This window comes from Arvicola amphibius, chromosome 4 (genome assembly GCF_903992535.2).
Source record: "Arvicola amphibius chromosome 4, mArvAmp1.2, whole genome shotgun sequence".
In the NCBI taxonomy this organism is placed as follows: Eukaryota; Metazoa; Chordata; class Mammalia; order Rodentia; family Cricetidae; genus Arvicola; species Arvicola amphibius.
Window position 1 is genome coordinate 30,630,444 of NC_052050.1, and position 16,748 is coordinate 30,647,191.

The window sequence follows — 16,748 nt, forward strand, 5'->3', positions numbered from 1 at the left end:
TGAGACAGACATCAATTGCAGAGATCAGAGTGGGCTGGCTTTTGAAGAGGTTTTCACATTCTGCTCTGTGAGCCCGCTGAGGTGCCCTGTTCCTTTCAAGTTTCCGCTCCATCTGTCTCACCAAAGGGAAAAGGAAGGGTCTTCACGTGACTGGGGATATTGATGCTGTCTGCAGATTCATTTCAATTAATTTCTACATTTTTGTCCTGGGCATCTAAGACCGTTGTATTCCTTGATTTTGACCTTGTTCTAGCAAGCCTTCCCGTGAACAACAAGACGAAAACTTTCTGTACCATTGGAAGCAGAATATCTTTCATTTATTGTTTGGGAAGAGGGAGGTCTATCCGATGCTATGGATTCTTTCTTTGGATGATATTGGGTCCCAAGCAATAGTGCGAGTATGATAGATTATATTATCTGGGAAATCTTTTAGTGACCCTTCCTCAAGCAATAATAATGCACTTATTGATACCCTGCTATATACTAGGCACTTAGGTCTTCAAACACCTCTTTTCCTATGACTGTGTTGAAGCCACCTTTGGTCTACTGAGTCCAAAGTCTTATCACTTTGCCTGAAGTCTACCACTGGCCACACCCACTTTGAGACTTCCTTTCCTGGTTTCTTTTCAAGTTACGGTGCAAAGTTGAATAATTGCCTCAGACTAGATGGCCCTAAAAGCATAAAATACTTAAGATATGGGGCTTTAAGACACAACTTTTGACACCCTGTACTGTACATGAACAGCAATCAGGCCATTAACAAATAATATAATTTATCTGGCTTGACATTGTGGCTATGAGGCTCATCTGTCACCTACCCATCCTCCTCTCCCTCCAGCCCCTCCCCTTTCCTTTCTATTTTGTTTCGTCTTCTAAATATTTTTTTATGTTTTTTGCCGAGGTGGTGACTTCTACATCTAAGTCAAAATGCCAGTTAGTAATAGTTCGATTTATTTACTGCTGGATTTCCTGTCAGGAGTCTCATAATAGGCGATTGAAGATTTTTAAATGGTTTAATGAAACATATTTTTTTTGGTGCACCTTTCTTGAGAAGTCAGATTGTATAATTATACAACATGTAAGCAAGCTCTTATGTTCTTGCTGTGAGAGTGGAGACATCCCTGCATTTTTGCCTGCTGTTGTGCTAATGCACAGAATGTGGCCAAGCTGGATGGAGGCGATGCTAATTATCAGCCCGTGTACCTTAGGCTTATTGGATGTTTGTTAGGAGGAGGAGGAAGTCAATTGCAAGGCAGCAGATTTCAAATGTCAGGATGCTTAAGAAACACTTTGGTGTGCTTGTTAAGAAAAACATAGATGCCCCAGACTAAGCCTCGGGGCTGCTGAGTCCATTAAGTGTTCTACGGATGCCTATGATGCTGATGAGAGAAAGCTTGCTGTGGGGTAATGTCTTGGCTCAAGGCAGTGATTGTAAGTAGTCCAAATAAGGTCATTATCCATGATGAGTTTTTAAATCCTGGTTCAGTTTATGTTGAATGTGATGTAGCTATAAACTTTAAAGGCTTAAGTACAAGTAACAGGAAGTAAAATTCTGCCCCCGTGCTGTAAATGCTTCCTAAGTACCTCTACCATCGCTAATAATGACAACGACATGTCATGTTTCTGCTTTGTAGTTACAGAACTCCCGGCCTCGCTCATCTCATTTGATGTTCATGCAGCTCTGGAGGTAGATGTGACAAGTGGTTATTTTTCACTTATAATGAGAAAATTAAAGCTTATAAAACAAGTGGTCACCCCTCCCCCCCAAAAAAATAACTCAGTTATTAAACAGGGACTCTAGAATTTCCAAACAGCATTTCAGTGTACCACGTTGTTGTTTTAGAGAAAAATTATACCACCTTCTTTCATGGCCCTCTGATGGGCAGGATGAACTGTCCACAGTTGAAAACGTTGATGGTCCCTGGGTGACAGCCGGAAGTAACCACAGGTGCCTGCAGACTGGTGTGTCTGTTGTTTTCAAAGAGCATCCCTAGTACGGAAGAAGAAATCTCCTTTTTCTGACAGAAACTTTACAAGACGGGTCGGGAGATGCAGGAGAGGATCATGGACCTGCTGGTGGTGGTGGAGAACGAAGACGTGACTGTTGAGCTAATTCAAGTGAACGAGGATCTGAATAATGCCATCCTTGGATATGAGCGGTGAGCCCATGGTTGCCCTTTGCCCCTCTTCTAGCTCTCCTTTCACCATTGTACAGACGTCATTCCCTCTGGAGAACCGGCAAGGGAATGCTCTTTCTAGATCTTTTTCTCTCAAGAGGAGTGGAATGGTGAAATAGAATAGTTTTCTCTTATGTAGCAATATTCCCCAGATGAAAGGAAGGCGCCTCCCAGTTGAGGTGACTCAGTAGACAGCTTTGGAAAGGTTCTGTGACTGTTGAGCATTACTGGGGCTATTTAATTGTATGGTGGCTACATTTCTAACCAGCAAATGCAGGATGACCTAAGTGGCATAAGAAAGAGGTGAGTGGACCTAAATTTAAATCTAGATGATGAGAGAGGATATAGATCAGTTGCCTAACACTCTGAAGCCTTCTCTTGAAAAACAAAACAAAACCAAAAACTTCTATCTTTGGAAGGGTCGATTTTTTTTTTCAGGAATAAATGAGATAATATATAATAAAAACAACTAACAGTAGCATACTAACACCCATTATATATTTTTTTTTTTGGTTTTTTTTTTTTTTTTCAAGACAGGGTTTCCCTGTAGTTTCTAGAGCCTGTCCTGGAACTAGCTCTTGTAGACCAGGCTGGCCTCGAACTCAGAGATCCGCCTGCCTATGCCTCCCGAGTGCTGGGATTAAAGGCGTGTGCCAACCCATTATATTTTTGTGTGTGATGCTGGGATGGAACTCAGGACTTTGTTCCTGGTAGGCAAGTTCTACCATTGAATTATACCCCTGATATTTCCTGCATGGAATCACTGTTTTTCCCTCCACATTAATGTTCCATTTAGACTTTAGAAATCACAAAGGCTTTCTCTTTTCTCCCATTCCCAACCACTAGGCAAGAGATTCAGGAAGACAAAGCCAGCAGCTGCACTATGGTGGTTTCTTTCTCCTTCTCCGGTCTCACATTCACTATCTCTTAGGGATGGCAACTTTTTGTAAGAAAACATGACTGTGAGCCCAGTCACCATGTTCTTAGCACTGGACAGACTGATGAGCCATGCCTTTTCCTGTGACATAAATCTCTCTAAGCAGAAATATGTCCAAGGGCAACCACATGGTTCTCTGTGTTCCAGCTGCTGTCTGGTTCTCATTTGGGAGAATTCTGTTGCCAACCGTAAGACCACTGGTTAAATGCCCCCTCTAAGGAGGAGCTTTTGATTATTTGATCTAGATCAGGAAACTGAACTGCTTGTGTTGACTCAGCTTTGAACAACATGGGCCACAGTGACTGTGGTCCTTGAATCCAGAGAGAGAAACGGGGCTTCTAGAAAAGATGCTTACTAGTTTTGTTTTTCTGCCACGGGTTTCATAGCTCGAAGGAACACAGATTTATTATTAGGTCATAAAGTAAGTTCCCCAGGTTGGGAGATGCAAGTGTCTGTCTCTGGGCTGGACTCCAGATGTCAGTAGGGCTGCCTTGCATTTTGGAAGTCCCAAAGGAAACTCCATCTTCTTACCTTTGCAGCCAGGAGAGGCTGCCAGCTTTCCTTGGCCCATGGCCTTTTTCCTCCATCTTCAGTGCCAATACCTGCTTCAGTATGGCTCGCATCTTACCACTCTGACTGCTTCTTCTGAGTCTTTCTTTCCAAGTACTCTTTTGAAGACTGCAGCGAGCATGTCTCTAATATCCAGAGACTCTGCTAGCCAAGGTAAACTGCTAGCCGACTCCATTCCCTCTGCAGTCTTCAGTCCCCCAGTTTCCATCTAGCTTGTCACTGAGTGAAGCGGGACATGGGTATCATTAGAAGAGAACCCTATTCTCCTTATAGCAGTCTGGCCTCAAATCCCCAAAGATTCACCTCCAGCCTACCTACAAAATATTTCCATCACCCCATTTGGCAAAGCATGCTTTTTAGAAGAATCTAAAACAGTGGTTCTTTTTTTTTTTTTAAAAAAAAAAAAAAACAATTTTTATTTTATGTGTATTGGTGCTTTTGCCACATGAATGGCCATATGAGGGTATCAGATGCCCTGGAACTGGAGTTATAGACAGTTGTGAGCTGCTATGTGGGTGCTGGGAATTGGACCCGGGTCCTCTGGAAGAATTCAGTGCTCTTAACCTCTGAGCCATCTCTCCAGGCCCCCAAAACAGTGGTTCTCAACCTTCCTAATGAGGTGACCCTTTAATACATACAGTTCTTTATGTTGTATTGACCCCCCAATGATAAAATTATTTTTGTTGCTGCTTCATAACTATTTTGCTAATGTTATGAATCATAATGTAAGGATTTTTGGAGACGGAGTTTTGCCAAAGGGATCAGAACACAGGTTGAGAATCACTGATCTAACACCTACGTGTGTTCAGATACAGAACAAGCTTTTAAAGCATTTAGACTATTGGAGTCAGTGTCATAATGGTAATACCATAAGTTCCCAACTTTTAATTTAATTTAAGTCAGCTTCGCATCTACTGCCTCTGTTATCACTCTGCAGCTATCTGATTTTGCCTCTAAAAGTGCATCTCTGAAGAAATGGCTCCGATGTTATATCCATTTAGCAGATGGGACACCAAGGCTCAGAGAGTCAGATTCACAGGCATGTAGAAAGTAGGGAGTGATGTGGACTTCTTCAGCTTCATGGGGTTTTTACTCGACAACAGATCTAACTGCTTCTCTTTTACTTTGGTAGACAAGCAATGGGAAGTTAGGCCCAAACTGTAAAGGTCAGTTTTTTTTTTCTGATGGTACACTGACCACTGAACTACTTTTCATGCACTTGAATAGTTTTATTAAGTTAATTCTTTGGCAATTTTATGCATGCATATAATTCACCCTGCTTACTCTTTCCCTCAGCCCTGTCTTTTTTTAAAATATTTATTTATTTATTATGTATACAGTATTCTGTTTGTGTGTATGCCTGCAGGCCAGAAGAGGGCACCAGACCCCATTACAGATGGTTGTGAGCTACCATGTGGTTGCTGGGAATTGAACTCAGGACCTTTGGAAGAGCAGGCAATGCTCTTAACCTCTGAGCCATCTCTCCAGCCCTCAGCCCTGTCTTTTATCTCCTCTCACTCTATTAATCTTCCCATGCATGGGCATGTGCACACACGTACACACACACAGGTACCTTTCCAAATTCATAACTTTTTTGATAACTGTTTTGTTTAGTTGAGCAACCCTGTTAGTCTAATCAGGGCCATCTGTGCAACTGTTGGATTAGTTTTATGAAAATTATTTATAATGGCAAAGTAAGAAACAACCTTATATTTGGAAATAAGAATTGACAATATTGTTGACTATTGTGGTAAAATATTATACAGCTCTAAGCGACTATAACAATGCAACAAAATTGAATTAGGACAAAGAACTGCATAAAGTATAATTTTACCTAAGTTTAAAAGTAACTAGACACATGGGCATGTGTCTGTAATTCTGGCACCACAGGCTTAGGCAGGAAGATTAGAGCAAAACACTATCTCTAAGTAAGCAAATTAATATAGAAGTCAGGTCACTTAGCAAATACACATACAGCACATAGTAGTGCTAATTTCTAGAACATGGGATTTAATGATTTTTTTTTAACTTTTTTATTCCCTCACAGTTTTTTCTAAGAAGGTTGGTACTCTATTAACTAGAAGAAAGGATTTTGGTGGTTGTGTTGTGGTATTGGGGACAGAATGCAGAGCTTTGAACTGTGTTACTAAGCCATACCCCCACCCCTGGAAGAGAGTTAGTTACTAAAGGTATTTCCTGGGATTGAGTAAAGACGAGACCGCATCACTGTAGTGACTTGTCTGTCTATTTAATAACGCTAAGCTTTGTTTGTAAATGATGTTGCACTTTGCTAATTTCAACAGGTTTACTCGAAACCAACAAAGACTTCTGGAACAGAATAGGAACCTGAATGAAGCTACCAATGTAAGTGATTTGAAATGTCTAAAGAAAACGATGAAGTAGCTTACTAATTATCCTTCAGGAAGCAAAGGTTCCCTAGAAACAGCTCTTTAAAAGATAAAAACACAGACACCCTGCAGTGGCTTTGGCCGCGTGGTTTCCATCTTAAGTTGTTAGGAGGGTCTCTAATCAAGGAAGGATTCATGTGCTTAGTGCAGTGAAGTTTAATTTGTCATGGCCTGATGTTTTTCTCAGAAAAGGTCCAAAGGAATATGTTTGGAGAGAGCTAGGATAAGTTGCATGACTGTCCCCCTAACTTCTCTCTTTTTTACTGTTTTCAGACTTCCAATGAGCCCTCTGCTCCTTCCTGTGATCTTCTCGACCTTAGTCCCATCCTGCCAACACCTATGTCCAATGGGGAAGCACTCAATACCGTGAATGCTCAGCTTTCAGCCTTAAGTAAATAAGCAACCGGGCCTTCTTTCAGCAGCGCAGGAACCTGATAGGAAATAGTTCTCCTTGGTTTTCCAGTTAAATGCCTCCCAAGAAGGACTGAAGTCAGTTTGACTATCAGAGATGTAATCACTTCCCTGCAAAAAAGTTGGGTTGGATCTAGCAAACAAAATGGGGTGTGTAGGGGAGGGTTTGGAACTCATACCGCAGACTTAGAAGCCCATGGAATGTACCTGACCTACAGAGGCTTTGCTCCTCACTAGCCGATATTCAAATCTCTTCCGGATATAGACTATTATTGCTAGATGTCTTTGCTATGCCACAGTTCAAATAAGAGACTAATTGATGCAGACAAAGGAAATCAGAAATTATGAACCAAGATTGGATGGGAGAGAAACGTGAAGCCAGTTAGAAAAGGAGGTTGGAGGTCCAGTTCTGCAGCCTAACCTTTGAGACTGCCTTCCTTTTTAAAGAGAAGCAATGCTTTCCTGAAAAACTTGTGAAGATGAATGAAATGGCATTTGCCAAATGCACTGTAGGCTTGTAGTTACCCACCGTATCTAATGTACTATCTCCATTCTTATTTCCAACAAGTTTTGTTAGGCTACAAAATATTCAAGATGAAGAAGATATCTAAAATTCTAGTTCAGCCAAACCATAATTTTTCTCTTATATTTTGGTGTTTCCACAGCAAAAGTACACAGTCTTAAATTTGTGGTTTCCTTACAAGCGTTCTTCATCTCTGAACTATTGGCAGCTTGCTTATGTGAGCCAGTGAGATTGGTGGGATCACTTGTCCCAGAGAGTTTTCATGGGTTCTCCTTATATTTGGAGCAAAGGAAGATAGTTATTCCCTTTCAGTGTCTTAATTGTATGGGGGTTTAAGGGCTTAGACGTGAAGGCTGAGCCCTGTAGAAATCCTAGCTGTCCACTTTTGTACTAGGCAGAAGACATACACAATCCTGTTTTGGATCAGCTTGAGATTTTGGAAAATCCAACAGATAATATTTTCCATTTATGACAGCTTCTTTATGTGGCTGGGATTGTCTGTCTCTGTCCCTTTTTATGTCTCCTATAAATGATGCTTTTTAAACTCTCTTAGAGGAAACGGTATCATTTTATGGCGACAGAAGTATCCAAGTCAATCTCTTTAACTGTGGAAAATTGAGGATACTAATGATGGTAACTATAAGCATGATAAAAATTGGCTCGAAAAAAATCAAACAAATGCATTTTATGTTTTAGGTGTCAGCTCTCCGAGTCCTGTTATAACAAGCCACTTGTATTCCAATCTTCAACCACAGTTGGATTTGCTAGCGTCGGAAAACACAGAAACACCTACCCTGTAAGTATGTCAGTAACACCAGTGAACTAAGGCCATGACATTGTGGTTCCTTATGGTAGAAAACATGGTGTTGTGTGACACTATTTCTGGAGAGACCTGAACAAGCATCCACCCAGCCCAGATAAGGTACATACAAGAGACCAAAGTACAGTTACCACCGAAGTCCAACTTGGTGAACCATGAGTTTTACTGGGGTTATTTATAGGAATGTGGGTGAGGGCATACATACAGGGGCAGAAATGACTCAAAGATGTTGCAGCACCAAAAAGCCCAGCCCAGCATGGATATCAGTTTATGATATCTGGGAATGTGGCTAGAACTGTAAAACCTATTGCCATCTCAACAGGATAGTGTCTCTCAGGCAGTTCCATGGTTCTGGACCTCTTCTAGGCTGCTTGACTTCTTGGTTTCTTCCAAGTAGCTTAGCTGGCCTTAGCTTCTTCCAGTTCTTCCAGGTAGCTCTGCTGGTCTAAGTCTGTTCTAGGCAGCTCATCTTGTCTGAGAGTGTTTCTCAGCGGCCCTTACAGTTTATATGCTGGGAGAAGGCAGCGGGGGAGGAGTGGTGGTGGGAGTAGTAAATTTGCTCAGTTTCAGTGACTTCCTGAAGCCATTGTGTGGATCACTTCCTGAGCACGAGGTGATTCCCTACAGGGTGGAATGTTGTATGTGTGTTGTGCCATGTCTGTGTTGTCACGTGTTCTCCTCGCCCCCGCCTTCAGTGTTCTGTGTAGGGTTGGCTGAATACTTAGTTTCCTATGGCTACCATTACAAATTCCCACAAATTAGATGGTTCAAAACCACAGATACTTATTACCTCATAGTTATGCAAACAAGAAGTCTGAAATTCAGTCTCTCTAGCATTTTTCAGAAATAAGTTGGCCTCTGCCTTTTCCTTGGTGACTTAGTATTCTTTGGCTTCTCATTGGCTATTCCAGTTTCTGCCTCTACCTTTGGCCTTCTCTTATGTGCAACTACAGTCTCACTAAGCTTTTCTAAGATCACTGACCCTTGGATTTGAAGGCCAAACAGATCATTCAGGTGACGAATGCCTCTGAAGATCCGTCTCATTTCTGAATAAGACAACACAGGTTCAAGGCATTATGACTTAAACATATCCTTTAGGGAGAGGAGGGATAAAATGTAATTCACTACACAGGTCTTCTGGAATCTATGAGTTAATGTCTTTCACCAAACTACTTTTCAGCCTTTATTTATTCATATTTATTTTCAGTACTACACACATCCTGCTTTTCTGTTGAGACTGTGATAACAGTTGTTGAGTATTACCACCTAAGGGTTTTAGGGCCACTTGTTAGTCTCTTTTACTCTTGTTCAAACTGGATCATGTCTGTGATCGACACTCAAGTTCACGAACTGTCCTGTCATTTCTATTTTACAATTAAACTGATTTGAAGTTTGTTTCTATTTATTTTTTCATTTTTAAAATTTCTACTTTGTTTTTTATGATTTTTGTTTGTTAACTGACACTTTCTATTTTTTTCATTTTTAAAAGGGTTATTGAATGCTTGCCTCTTGGAATGAATATTTGTACTGCAATAGCTGCTTTCACATCTCTTTGGGATAACGCCAACAACCATTTCTCTTGGTAGTCATTTCCATTGCTTGTCTTCTTACTACATTAAATGTTTTCTGGTTCTTTATACGCGTAGTCATTTTGAATTATATCCTTGGCTTTTTTATTTTTATTAGTAGATGCTTGGTTTTGGGAATATTTGGTCTATAAATGATACTTTGATTTCAGGAAGCAAAGAACTTGATTAGATTCACTTTATAATTTCAGCCTGCCTCTTTAATATGCGCTCAAAAATCACTGAATTTGCAAATCTTTTCCTGTGCTGTTCAAATCTGTCCTGTCTATGTACTACCCTGTGGTCAGTCAGAAGTCTAGTGGTAGGTTGTGTGTCCAGTTCTCAGTATTTTGACATCATTTGAATCATGGACATTGAAAACAATTCCGTCTTAGGACTTCATAACAACCTTACAAGATTGTTTTCCTGAGTTCTCTCAACATTATTATTTCTTTGATACTCTCTGGTGTCCTGGAGCTCCCCTTCTCTGTTCTCTGGTCACCTTATTATCTAATTAACTAATCATCCTTCTCCTGCTGTGCTTTCTCCAGACAAATGGTAGGACAGAAAGCAACAATGGCTATCCCATGCTTTTGAAGTCACAGCTTAGCCAATTAGAGAGGAAGTTTCCCTCACTTCAGAGTTTACTCTCCTGCCCACTCGTTACCTCTGGAGTCACCATGGGGTTGACTATATTTGGAATGTGAAGATGGATCAGAGGCAGCTAGGGGTGTCCTTCTTGCTCCCTGTATGCAAATGACTGCTTCTCTTCAAGTTCTGTCATCACTTAAGTTTGTATCTGGGGTTCAGGCTACATTAAAATCAAGAGAATACAAAAGACGGTAAATTCAACAGTAGTTCTGAAGTACTTAAATTTTGTCCTTTCCCAGTTGGCCTGCCACCATTTTCACATTCCTGACTAGCTTTCCTGGTTTGTTTTTTGGCTTTCATAGTGGCATTAGTAAGGGGATAATTTTTTTTCCACTCCACTTTAACCAGAATGGGAACTCTCCCATCTTTCCTAACTTTTGCTCCGTACAGCTTCTCATCTTTCAAGATGTAATGGGTGGTAGCTACGGATGGAAAGACTGAAGGCTGTGCTTTCACTAATGTACCGTGCATACTCCAGGGGCTGAAGTCCGCTCCTGCCAAGGACTGATGCCTTTGCTGTGTTTGATTTTGAGTTTCCTGGCCCGAAGGGCACTGAAACCAGATGGTAGTTGTTTGCATTTTGTGAGTTTGAAGTAGGGTGTCATTTTGTGTAGTTTGAAGGTTTGCTATACAGGCTTTCTTTCAGACCTGGGAAATCATCTTACTTTTTGCATTTGTGTTCTCACTGTAGGGTAATCATGCTGTGTTATCACACTATCCTAGGTTTGCCCAAAGGACCAGCCAAAACTTCGCCTCAAGTCACACGTATGATGTGAGTAACCAAACCCTCTTGCTAGCAGTTCGCCTAGTCAGCAGATAATCATGACCAAATCATAACTGCTTGTTAGTTCTTATGCTCTACTCTGCATATATTTATATTTACTTTTTAATATAAAACAAAAACAAAACTTGGCCCAAGTCGAGCAGCAGAAGAAAGGTCTTTACAGTTGGGTGACACAGCCATTGTTGGCAACCTTAGTCTTTTGAGATAAATTTTATTTTTCTTTTCTCAGATAATATGGTTAAAGATAATGGCATAATTTCTGGGTTTGGAATATAGCTCAGTGGTACAGCACTTAGTTAGCATGCACAAGCCCTAAGTTTGATCACCAGCACTGTAAGAAACAAAAAGTTGTAGTTCCTTTATTTTTTTTTAATTATTTATTATATATACAATAATCTGTCCGTGTGTATGCCTGCAGGCCAGAAGAGGGCACCAGACCCCTATACCACCATGTGGTTGCTGGGAATTGAACTCAGGACCTTTAGAAGAGCAGGCAATGCTCTTAACCTTTGAGTCATCTCTCCAGCCCCTGTAGTTCCTTTAACATTGTTTATATTTGGAAAGACTTCAGAGTAGTTCATCCCTCTCTCTCTCTCTCTAAACCCTAGTGAAGGTTATCAGTGTTTTTTAAATAATTAAACTAGTGCTATAATTCTAGTCCCAGTCTTAACAATTACTCACTTTTTCTCGTGTGCACATATGACTCTCATATATTCCATGTTTCTCTCCATTTCTTTTCGTGGCCCCGTTTCCTGATATTTCAGTATCAGAAACCCCAGGCACAGACTTTCTATCTTATCTACCTCATTCCTTTAGAATCTTGTTTCTCCCTCTTTCTCCTTTGAGACAGGGTCTTGCTGGCCATGAACTCCTCAGCCTCATCCCTTTACCTCCAAAATAATGGGATTAAAGGCATGCACTACCATGCCTAGCTTTTGGTCCCTGCCTTAAAATAACCAAGGTTCGACAATCAACAAGATTTTATCTCCAGCCTAGACCCTGCTTCTTGAACTCAGAATTCTACCAACTTTGCATGTACTCTCACCCTTTTCTTCCCTGTCCTATCTGCCAGTTCTAGCAGACTCTGTGCCTCATTAAATGGTCAACACCCTTTATCAGGTGCTTAGGTCAAAAGCCTTGGTAAACATCCCTTGACTCAGTTTTACCTTGGTTTGAAAACATGCTTACTGCCCTACACACCTCACCTCTCCACTTTCCCACCCCAATATAAGTGATCACACAATGGATACAGTCATAACCTCTCCAGAGCTTTGTTTAAGCTTCTGCCTCCCAAGGCTTCTCTCCCGCCCCATCCCACATCATAGTGTGCTCTTAGAAACCAAACCCAAGCAGTTTCCCCAAGTCATGCTACTCATTTGCTCAACTCCACCTGGTTGTCTTCCTCTGTTATTCTGTAAACACCTGGAATTCTGATCTTAGCCTGACCATTACCGCTTCTGCCTCACCCCTGACCTATCTCGACTCACCATGCTTCAACCATAATTACTTCCCTGACTTCAGAGCCTAGAAACTTGTGTCCTCTAATATTAATCAGTCAGTGCTCAGCCGGGTGGTTCCCAGTGGTGAGGCATTCTCTGTGACCAGGCTGTGAGAGCAGACTCTCACTGTACCTCAGCCACTTATCCTGCTCTTTCACCATAGAACAGGCCACCGGACACTGATTTCCACTTTGTGGAAATATAGCAGGTGCTTGGTCTGTTTTATTTCTTGTCTTAATAGTGCCTGGCAGCTAGAAAGTGGCATACTTGTAGGATAAAAGAGGAAATTACAAAAACTGTAATTTTGATTTTTGAGACAGGGTCTTGCTATGTAGATGAGACTAACCTCCAATTCACCATCTTCCTGTCTCGGCCTCTCAAGTTCTATCTTTATTTGGCTATGCTAGCTAAACCTGGATAAAGAACGACATATCTCTCTTAGGCTTGATAGCATCGCTGCATGCCTATTTGTAAACTGAACTTCATTCCTGTTCAAGGCTGAGATTTCATATTCTGAGTGAAACAGAAGCTAGACGGAGCCACACAATTCCGATTCTTCCTTAAAAACAGTATTTTAAAATACATTTTACATTTTATGTGGGAAATGGAATGTAATAAGCATGAAACCATGCAGACAATTTTACAAGTAGTTATTAGGTAAAAATGGAAATAGTAAAAATGACTAGTTCTCACCCAGCTGAATGTATGACTCTTGGAGCAGTGCCATTTGGTAACAAAAATGCTTAATGTACAATGTATGCCTGAACACGTGTTATGCTTTCTCCAGTTTCCGGAAGACTCCAATTCAGTATTACTACAGCCAGTTAGCCTACAGCCTGCCACAGCAGCACCACCGAGCCAGAGGCAGCCACCCTTGCCCAGCAATCATCCAGGTACACACAAGACCCTAACTGTCAAAGATTATTGATTAAAAATAGAGAAATGCAGAAAACTCGTTGTACTATGAAAATACATATAATAAACTCAGGGCTGACACCATTCATTATAATTTGCATTAGGAGACTATAAAAATACTTGTGCTGAACTGAATGTTGTATTTGGTTCACACTAAAATAAATAAAATTGTAGTTGAAGTTTGGAAATTCTATTTTATGCATAGACTCATGGAACTTAGTAACATTTTAACTGTCTGTTTTGGTTGTATTTGTTAGACTCATATTTAAATATTTAACAGTTACATTAAACAAATTATGAATTGTGCATGCTTCTCACAAGCATATTGTGTACTTAATGGTCTTTTTTTTTCCCTTCTTCATGCACCTAAAGTGCTAAACAATGATCTCCAACCACCCAATTACTACGAGGTAATGGAGTTTGATCCCTTAGCTCCTGCTACAGAGTAAGTCATTTATAAAATCATTAATTTATGTTTTGTCTCAGTTCTCTTTGAGGACAGAGCTGAGCTTGGTCAATCATTTAACTTTGTTTAGCATTTGGCAGAAATTTATGGCCTTATTAAAAATGATTTATGAGGTTTTATAGTGGCCGTTGCTATTAATGGCCTTATTGCTCTCGGCCTGTGACTGAAAAATAAAAATGCTAGAGTCACACGCTGAGAAACTGGAACCAGCATTTAGCATAGATTGGTGGCAAGTGTCTTTCTGCTTGAGGACACTGTTCTTTCTGCTTGAGAAGGACACTATTCTTTGCTGACATTTTAATGCCACATTTTAAAACTGTTCTCCCAGAACTGAATCAAAAGACATGTAAGAGAACTTCTTGTGTTCAACATGACAAAGATATCCTTAAAAGTGACCATTAATGTTAAAACTGTTTTATGTCAGCTGTAGCTATACAGTATACTCTTAGCATGTCGGAGATACAGGTAGGAGGATCACGAGTCAGGCAAGTGTAGGCGACAAGGCAAGACCTTGTCCAAAAGGAAAATAAAAATGCTTTGAATTGGAAATCCTTAAGGTACCATCACTGAATGGTTTCCTGTTTGCCAGGTTGTATATGGAATGATAAGCACATTATAGGGATTTTATTATTTTATGTGTTTGCCTGCATCGTGACTGTGAAGCATATGTGTACCTGTACCTGTGATGCAAAAAGAGGGTGTCAGATCCCCTGGAACTGTTGCTACAGACCATTGTTAACATCTGTGTGGGTGCTAGGAACTGAAACCAGGTCCTCTGAAGAGTGACGGGTGCTCTTAACTGCTGAGCCATCTCTCCAGCTCCCTATTACAGATTTAATACCAATCCTGAGTGGAAGATTATCCCCATTGTGAAAAATGCTCAAAACAAGATTTTGGAAATCAATCAGAAACTGGCAGCCTGGAGTCTATATATCTGGTCCCCAGTAGTATTTTGTTTGGCCTGTGTAGAATTTAAAATGTACATTAAAAAAAAAAAATCAATTCCTCATAGTTAAAAACTAGTATGTTCAAGTAGTTCTAAAGATTTGTGATACTGTATAAGCGCCATAGCTGTGTTCATAATGCTAGCAAAGGTGGTGGTACAGAGTATGTTCTGTAGTTCACCATGTACCCATGACTGCCAATTGTAGTAGGTTTTCTTGGACAGCCATCCCTGAAATCATGACATGGTGACTTACTATTAATTATGAATGCTCAGCCTTAGTTTAGGCTTGTCTCATGAGCTCTTATTGCTTATTTTTAACCTGTTCCTCTTCATATATATTTTGCTTTGGTCCTGTTTTACAGCCAATGTCCTAGCACATGGGAGCATTAGATATATTGTCTAGTTAAGCCCTCAAAGTAGACAGCTATTTTGGTATCATTTATTATCAAACAGACTCAGGAGACCTTCCTGCCATAACCTGAGTGTTGTGATTATAGGCACGTACCACCACATCCACCTGCTAGGCACCTTTCCTAAGGATGATGGAATTTCCCTTGGCTAAGCTTAATAAAAGTGGCTGCACCACTGAACACATGTACTTATGTAGTTAAATTTCATGTTCAAATATGTCAGATTCCTGAGCATATTCAGATTAACTAATGGCTTTAAGTAAGTATACTGTGTCCTAGGTACCAGAGGTGAGACGGTCAGTAGGGAAGCTGGAGGAGAGAAACCCTGGAACTCTTCACCACTGTGTTTCTTGCTTTCTGGAGACTCAGAGCCTACTGAAGGTCTTATGACATCCAGGAACTTCTAAGGAAAAGCAGAAACTCTTAGTTCTAGAGTTTTCACATCACTGGTTGGCCAGGAATCCCAGGCCAAAAATTTTCTTTCTGAAGTTATCTATGTATATTTAGCACACACATCGCTTTCAACATTTCATGTAAATAATAGGGCGTGACTAATACCTAATTTTGAGCAAGACAAGCTCTCTGCTCTTTTAAACATGAAATGTAATGTGGAGAAAAAAATTAAGCTGACAGGCAAATATATGTCAATGAAAGGATATAGTAACTAGAGTGTATATGAACTACTGTAAATGAAGGCTAGAGGTAACCCTAGGAGGCAGCATTGCTAATTCTTGTCAAGTCTACAAAATAACAACCAAAAACACACACAGTAGAAAGCAGGTTTAGCACATTCAATGAACTGGAAATGCCAACACGGACAATGAAGAAAGGAACCGGCAATCTAGTGCCTGGCGTGGAAGTTTACCCTGTGCACAGCTATGATGAACATTATACACAGTACAACCAGGTCAAGAACCGAAAACTAGATGTTGGATTCAGCTACGTGCACATAGGTTTTATTAAAGCTATTTTAGTGAATTGGGGACAGAAGCCACATTTCAATGTTAAAAATTAAGAGTGAAAATACATACAAATATCTTACAAGATAAATGTAAAGAGATGGGATGGCTTGGGAACTAGAGGATTATTGAGGTGGGTTCTAGGAGCTGTGATGAGAAACTGCACTGGCAGAAAATGCGGAGGGTTAGGACCTAGAGGAGTTGAAGATTTGGAAAAGAAGGCATTTGCTGAAGAGGTGTCTGAGAAGACAGGCTGACAGGATAGTGGAAATAATGGGCAATGCACATGAGAATAAACTGGAGGGATTGAGAAAGGACATGTTAAGTTCCCATATTAAGATGGGAAACAATACATGAGGTTTCTTCCTGAGAGATAATGAGATCAGTGGCTTCAACAGGGTAAAAGGTAAAATTACTTTATGGAAAGTAAGTCTAAAATTTTTAGAAACATGGTAAAATTTATGAAGTTGATCACTTTGGTTTGTTTTAGTGTTATTTTGGGAGGTTTCTCCCAGCTGTGTTTGCTATATTCTATATATGAATGCCACCTTTGGGTACAGATAATTTTTGAGCAATAAAATTACATATAAACTTAGGGAATTAAAAATTATAATTTATTAATGGTACAGAAATGACCAACACAAGCTAAAGGTTTCTCCCAAGTCTAGACTATAATACAATGTTAGATAAAGCAGACTATTAATATT

At 40.3% G+C, this 16,748-nt stretch overlaps 1 protein-coding gene across 2 annotated transcripts in view; it reads left to right on the forward strand.

Annotated features, from left to right (window-relative positions):
• The window catches only part of Tom1l1 (target of myb1 like 1 membrane trafficking protein), a 73,063-nt gene that overhangs the window by 54,558 nt on the left and 1,757 nt on the right, over window positions 1-16,748 (forward strand). Inside the window, exons 8-14 of one of the 2 annotated variants that reach the window (XR_005285005.2) lie at window positions 2,026-2,159; window positions 5,988-6,048; window positions 6,366-6,483; window positions 7,723-7,822; window positions 10,754-10,834; window positions 13,133-13,238; window positions 13,633-13,705. Coding sequence is in view for 1 of the 2 variants with exons in the window: in XM_038325751.1 (XP_038181679.1) it covers window positions 2,026-2,159; window positions 5,988-6,048; window positions 6,366-6,483; window positions 7,723-7,822; window positions 10,786-10,834; window positions 13,133-13,238; window positions 13,633-13,705 (641 nt within the window). In the remaining variant the exon portion in view is untranslated. The remainder of the gene's footprint in view (window positions 1-2,025; window positions 2,160-5,987; window positions 6,049-6,365; window positions 6,484-7,722; window positions 7,823-10,753; window positions 10,835-13,132; window positions 13,239-13,632; window positions 13,706-16,748) is intronic. The other variant, XM_038325751.1, reaches the window with a different exon arrangement.